The sequence below is a fragment of the Brachionichthys hirsutus genome, chromosome 4 (assembly GCF_040956055.1).
Source record: "Brachionichthys hirsutus isolate HB-005 chromosome 4, CSIRO-AGI_Bhir_v1, whole genome shotgun sequence".
NCBI classification, from domain to species: Eukaryota; Metazoa; Chordata; class Actinopteri; order Lophiiformes; family Brachionichthyidae; genus Brachionichthys; species Brachionichthys hirsutus.
In genome coordinates this window covers 11,204,398-11,211,361 of record NC_090900.1, presented here as the reverse complement: position 1 = coordinate 11,211,361, position 6,964 = coordinate 11,204,398, and the positions used below count along the sequence as shown (strand labels likewise).

Below are 6,964 nucleotides of genomic sequence, written 5' to 3'. Positions count from 1 at the left end.
GAAATCTAAAACCGCATTGCATCCTTTAAATTCATAAATTAAAGTCAGATTTGAGCTACAGGTAGGGGAGTGGCTCGACTCCTGGATTTTCATCGACCGCTCCAACAGCAATGATCTCTGAGGAACGCAAACACTGACAGCACAGAACTGCTTTGAATTTGGAGAGCTGCGAGTTCAGTTCCCCTTTGATTTGAGCAGGATGTGTCCTCACCTCCGAAACGCTGCTTTCTCCCGTGATGCTGTTCTGAATTCCGACGATGGAGATGAGTCTTTTCATCGACTCATCTCAGAGTCAAAAAGATTCCCTCCTGTTCTTTAATAGCAACAAACGGCTGCCCTCACCTCACAGGAAGAGGTTGATTTTAGCAGGGACGGCCTTACAGCCAGTCGACGAAAAGTACTGTCCCGGCTCCGGATTGTAGATCATATCGTCCACTACCGCCTCCACCACGTCGCTACGGTTGCAGCTGCCTCGCAGGCAGAGCTGTGATTGGACACAGCGTTCCACGTGGCGACGGCTCAGCGGCAGGAAAGGAACGTACCGAGTGATGAGCTCCTGTTGGATGATTCTGGAGTGGAAGAAGCCACCTGGAGACAGAAAGACCCTTCAGCCTCCTTCAAATGAGGGGAAAAGTAACAGCGGCTGTGCCCGCACAGAAATATCCTGAGAACTAAACCTGTTGAACTATTAAAACAAGCAGCTGCTTCTTACAGATGTTTGATTTGGTAATTTTTACGCCGGATGCCATTCCTGACGCAACTCTCTGCATTTGTGGCACAAGGGAGAAAATGGCAATGCTACATTAGCTCCAGCTAACCGGACTACCGGCACGACCATGACGCTTTATTAGGAGGAGGTGGTGGAGGCGGAGCTAGAAGTGGTTCTAGAAGATGCTGAGGTTCCTGCCAGAGAACGGGGCTAGAGGTCGACCCAGGAGAAGATACATGGACGTAGCGAGAGAGGACATGAGAGTGGCTGGTGTTGGGGAGGACGATGCAAAGGACAGGGTGAAGTGGAGAACATTGATTTGCTGTGAACACAGAGCAGCTCTTATCCTCACAGGGAGTCCTGAACTCCTTTGAAACTCATGAACATTTGAAAAAGGGCTTTGTTTGGTTTGAGATTCATTGCTACATTCTCAGTGTAACTGCATTGTTGTGCCTACGCTCTCCTTTTCGATTCTTCACGCAGCGGCTGAGTCCTACATGAAATAGACCTTTCATGGTTCCTGCAACAAGCGGAATAGAAAGCCTGTTGTCCTTTCACAACTCTTACTTGTGTTGCTGTTGTACGTGGTTTGAGCGATCGCTTCCTGTAAGTCAACCATCTTGATCTCCTCTCTGTCCCGTCCCGCCCGCCGGTTGTCCAGTGCTAGTTTGTTAATCACCTCCTCTCCTGTGGTGCTGCAGGAAAAGGACAAACACAAACATACAGTAATAACACCAATAAAAACATGGACTCGAACATCAAATCTATGTAGTAGTATCAGTAATTCCTTAAAAACACTGATACCATACGGCATGATGGCGGTAAGGCACATTGTGTGCTTGGCGTAGGGCATCCCGACGCTCACTGAACACTCACTGGACTCCCATTCTGAGGTCAAAGAGACACCTTGAAAGGGACTTAACTGAAAAAAGTGACTTAAAAGTATGTAGATAAAAAGATTTCCTTTCAGATCAACGCATTTCGCATGTAGCCGAGATGACTCGTAAAGTCTGGCTTCTGCAGACCAACATGTTATTAGATCAGCTGATTCACATATATTCTGTCTGACAGAAAATAAAATTACTGGCCTTTATAACATCTAGTGAGAGTTGGTGCTGCAGCACCTTTAAAACACTGCAAGGAAATGACTTAATTTTGTAATGTTGTATCACACATTTAATTCCATGAATATTTGTTACCAAAACATTTATTAGACTCCAAATTGAGTTTAGAATCATTTTGTATAATATAGTTAGTCTAGCACTGAATGCATCTGTTTTGTGCATGTGTGTGTTTATGTACCTAATAAAAATGTAGATGGCCTTCCGATAGTTGGTACGAAACACCACATGGGAGGAACCCAGGAAGGGCTCCAAAATATCCACGAGCCCCGGAGCCATCTTCTCCATCTCGTCAAACAAGAAAACAGAGCGAGCACATTGGGTCAGGTTACTCTGGATCCAGTTCTTCAGCTCTTCCTGTGAACCACCAAGGGAAATGAGTCCTGATAGCAGTGCCGGGGAGTAAACTGAATAAATAACACACTATTATTCTGTTAGCTTTTAGTGACAGCGAAATAACAATCTAGCATCGCATTTTAATCTCCAGATTTCTTTTTTTTTTTTAAACAAAGAAAGAAACAATTCAGTGTATAAAACATACACAAATGAGTGTTTATTATAAAATAAATAAAAACCTGGGACCTGCGACTTGATCCCTAACCAAACGCAGAATGTTTTTTCATTGAAATGATTGTGAATTTTTGATTTGACAACTGAAAATGCTGACAGTTTTATACCCTGTACTCCTCTACCCGGTCTGGCGAGGGGAAGTGCAACGTAGGAACAAACTGGTGGATGTATGGGCTGCTCATCCCGGAGCCGTACAGATGACTTCCCAGCATGGAGCTGACCAGCGTCTTTCCTGTTCCAGAGGAGCCGTGGAAGGACAGGACAAGGGGTCGCTCAGGACTTTTATTCTGAAGGAACTTTGCCACTTCCTCTGAAATGATGTCCTGGGCCAGATGCTGTCCATAAAGATTTTTATAGAGGTCCCACTCCAGGTCTTGTCAGGAAGATAAAGATAACTGATATTAATTTTTGATCAAACATCATTAACCCTACTTGGAAAATACGTCTTTAATCAATTGATTTCAGGAGCTATAAATATTGACTAATTGCCCCATTTCCTTTAACATCAAATGTATTTTCTCAAATATCAACACAACCCTCAAGAGCCTTAGTTTAGAGGATATAATTCGCAAACAATTACTTTTTCCAACCGCTTAAATACTTCCTCCCGTTTCCATCAGCAGGGAGGACTTCCTGTTTTGCTAGCTAGCATAACAGACACCCAATAATGCAGTCATTAATAGTAACATTAACTAGTCTTCACGTTAACCAGCTAAAACACTAACAAACGTATGTTAAAATGAACCTACTTTATGGTCTTGATAGCTTGTCGAGAAGCCAGTAAATGTCAGCTCGCTACATCATCATCTTACCTCGGAGATCCGGCTCAAAATCGCAGTCACAGCTATCAGAAATCGTGCAGTAAAGTTTCTGAAAAACGCCATAAACCGGGTTATAACAGTGTAGAAGCAGCACAAACAGCACTGCCAACATTTTGGACAGATACTTCTAACCCGAACAGTTTCTAGTTTCTCTAAATCAAGGAAGGGACAACATTTCCCAGAAAATAAGTCTTCTGTGGAGCATCTTTGTCAGAGACACGCTGCAGGATCACAGTCCACACAACGCCATACATCTGCTTCCTCTTCTTCTGTGCAGTAACAACAGCTCCTACGTGTCCATAGCGCCATCTGCCGTATGTGTGTACGTGGTACAACAAGATTACATTTTCTTATTGTACCACAAGAGTTCACTTTTAGCGACTGTGTTCAAATTGATGCAATTTATTGAATAAATGAAGGGCAAAATAATAATTTTCCTCCAAGAGTTGCACCTTGATTAAAAAAAAATGTATGTACTGTATTTACAAACTGCAGATTGATTTAAGAGTATAGGCAGCAGGCTCATTGAAAAGTATTTATAATGTGTTATATTAAACAACTATATACGAACTTAATCCAGTTTCAAAATTGTTATCAAAAAGATGATTGTAGAAGAGGTTGCTACCAGGTGGGAAGCTGTAACATGCTACCAAAATCTGAAATCGGTCTATACCCGCAACACTTACACTTAGATGTTGTGGTTCCGAGCATCCAGAGCAGTGAGAGAGCCGTGATTGGAGCAGACCTCAATGGGCATGTTGGTGAAGGAAATAGAGGAGATGAAGAACTGATGGGCAAGTTTGGTATTCAGGACAGGAACCTAGAAGGACAGATGGTGGTGGACTTTACCAAAAGGATGGAAATGGCAGTAGTTAACACTTATTTTCAGAAGAGACTAGATTAGAACATAGGGTGACTTAAAAGAGTGGAGGGAGGAGCTCACAGGTGGGCTACATCTAGTGTAGCCAAGTGCATCTAGCCAAGTGCTTGCTTGGAAAAGAGGTTAGCTAAGAAGAAGTAGTACATTGAGAGGACAGAAGAGAGTAAACAGTATACACGGAGATGAGACTCAAGGCAAAGGTTGAGGTGGCAAAGGCCAAACAGCGGGCATATGATGACCTGTATGTCAGGTCAGATCAGGCATGGGCAAACTACAGCCCAGGGGCCATATACGGCCGGAAGTACAGGAGTAGTAGTAGGAAATAGAAAATCAGGAACCGTTAACCTAGAGTTATAAAGATAAGGTCCCGTCATGACCCAGGGACATGGAGCTCTTTGCAGTTTCATACCACCCAATAAAGATGGGCCATGCTGAATGTTTATTAAATTATAACAGAACAAATTGTTTTATGTTCAGAGAGACAGGGGTTAGCGTGTTGGTTTTACTGCAGATTCATTCTGACTAATAATAATTAGCTCGATATCGCCCTCTGCTCTGTGATAGGAGAGTGTCAGTGAGGATGAAGGGAAAGATCTACAAGACAGTGGTGAGGCCAGCTATGATGTAGGGCTTAGAGACAGTGGCTCTGAGTAAAAGACAGGAGGCGGAGCTTGACGTGGAGGAGATGATTCTTAGGTTCTACTTGGGAGTGAACAGGTTGGACAGGATTAGAAACGAGGCAATAAGTCGAGGCCCGGGCCACGGGACGGTGCTGGAAATTTAATTACTGTGGGTCGAAGACAGAGACAAAGAGGAGGAAGATGGGTGTATCAGCAGCGAGAGAAGAGGGAATGGAAGAGGGACTTTGACTGTTGGGACAATGATGGCAAAAGTTAGAGAGCTGGTGGACATGATGATGAGGAGAAAGGTTGATGTGTTGTGTGTAGGAGAGAGTGTAGCCAGCCAGCATAGGCTGGTGGTGTGTAAGATGTCTCTAGTGGTGAAGATGAAGAGAGGACTAAGACAGATTAGATGACAAAGTGGTGGAGGCTAAAGAATGAAGAGTGTTTTGTGCCTTTCATGGAAGAAGTGAGACAGGCTCTGGGTGGTCTTCCTGAAGACTGGAATACAACAGCTAGGGCGATCAGGGAGACAGGTAGGAGAGTACTTGGTGTGTCTTCTGGAGGGAAAAGAGATAAGGAGACCTGGTGGTGGAACCAGGAAGTTAAGCTAAGAAGAAGTGGGACATTGAGAGGACAGAAGAGAGGAAACAGGAGTACAGGGAGATGAGACTCAAGGCAAAGGTTGAGGCGGTAAAGGCCAAACAGAGGTCAAATGATGACCTGTATGCAGGTTAGATAGTAAAGAGGGAGATAAGGATCTGTACAGGCTGGCCAGACAGAGAGACAGATGGGAAGGATGTTCAGTATCTTAGAGTGATTAAGGATAGAGATGGCAATGTGTTAACAGAGGCAAGTAGTGTGCTAGGAAGATGGAAGACGTTTTTAAGGAATTAATGAATGAGGAAAATGAGAGAGAACAAAGGGTAGGAGAGGCACTTGTTGGTAAGGTCAAAAAATCTATGAATGCTTTGAATACTTGCTCGGTTTGAAGCAAGAGACCGTTTCCAACACCGGTTTGTTTTAATAAGTAATGAATTTATCTCTTGAGGGGCATATTGATTGTATGAAAGTCTGTGGACCAGGTCATGTGGTCCATACACAGCTGGTATGAGCACTTTGCATGGATTTGCATTGTGATAACTTTCAAATAACACCCCACTTTGTGCAATTCCATTTTTGCATTAGTGTTATAGTGCTCTAGTATTCTCTTCTATTTAAAACAAATCATAATCAGGACATACTTACATACACATGAATAAACACCTGCTGATAAGCTTTATCTTATACTATAGTATACTTATACTTCTACTTGCAAATTCAAAGGTTCTACAGAGAGACTCTACGTTACATAAACAAACTGTTGCATGCAACGCCCACTCTGAACTTTCCTCCTGTTACTTCATTGCCAGTGTCCGCCCAGTGGCTTTGACCACTAGAACTGGATGAAGCTCAGTCACTCTGCTGTGAGGAAGGCTTGACGTACAAAACAACAACCTCGAGTTGACACGTGAAATCAGCTCACCAGAACGCTACCTGTGAGTATTTGGATGGCAGCTCATACTGGTGAAGAAGATTTAGACACTTAAGTTGAGTTAAGGTTCAAAGCTAAAAATCTTATTGCTGATGTTTTAGTGCTGTGATGCTGTGTTAATTGACCCTGCAGCATTTGCTTTCACAAAGTTCTCAATCTCTAACGGGACCAGATAGTGACTTCCAGATGTTTCCTGCTGACAGGCTCAACAGCAGGATTATGTGACTGAACTGAGCAAGGCAAATTCAAACCTATGCACATTCAAAGCCATGGTTTTCCTTAAGTTACTGTCACAATCGGTCAGAGTTTATAAATGTAAATATAAGATCGCAGCATCAGTAAACACAATGATGCACAGACCAAAAAAAAAAACCTAATCAGTGTAATTTAAGTAAGAATTGTATTAATTATCTTGGAAACATTTGCTTAAAAGCAACATATTAGCCTCATTCCTGAAATGTTAGAACTCTTTTATTCCACAGAGAAAGAATATGCACTTGCATTTATGACAGTTTGTCTCTTATATTGCCTTCAGTTCTCTGTTATAGAGTTATGTAAGACTCTGACGAAAGAAGCAGCAGCTGTAACGGTTTTTATAAATCTTATAGTTTTACTAACAGTTTTATTTTTTATCATAGCTGCTATAAAGTGCCATAAATGTAATGTATTGTAACTGGGATGCTCTTGAAGTGAAAAGCTGTAAACTTTT

At 42.6% G+C, this 6,964-nt stretch overlaps 1 protein-coding gene across 1 annotated transcript; it reads right to left on the bottom strand.

The window, feature by feature from the left end:
• Positions 1-343: 343 nt before the first annotated feature.
• tor2a (torsin family 2, member A) lies at positions 344-3,333 on the bottom strand. The gene is made up of 5 exons (XM_068738868.1): positions 3,213-3,333; positions 2,508-2,773; positions 2,012-2,187; positions 1,277-1,404; positions 344-588 (listed from the first exon to the last, which is right to left on the bottom strand). The coding sequence occupies exons 1-5, from the start codon at positions 3,331-3,333 to the stop codon at positions 344-346; spliced, it is 936 nt and encodes a 311-aa protein (XP_068594969.1).
• Between the last annotated feature and the right edge of the window lie 3,631 nt (positions 3,334-6,964).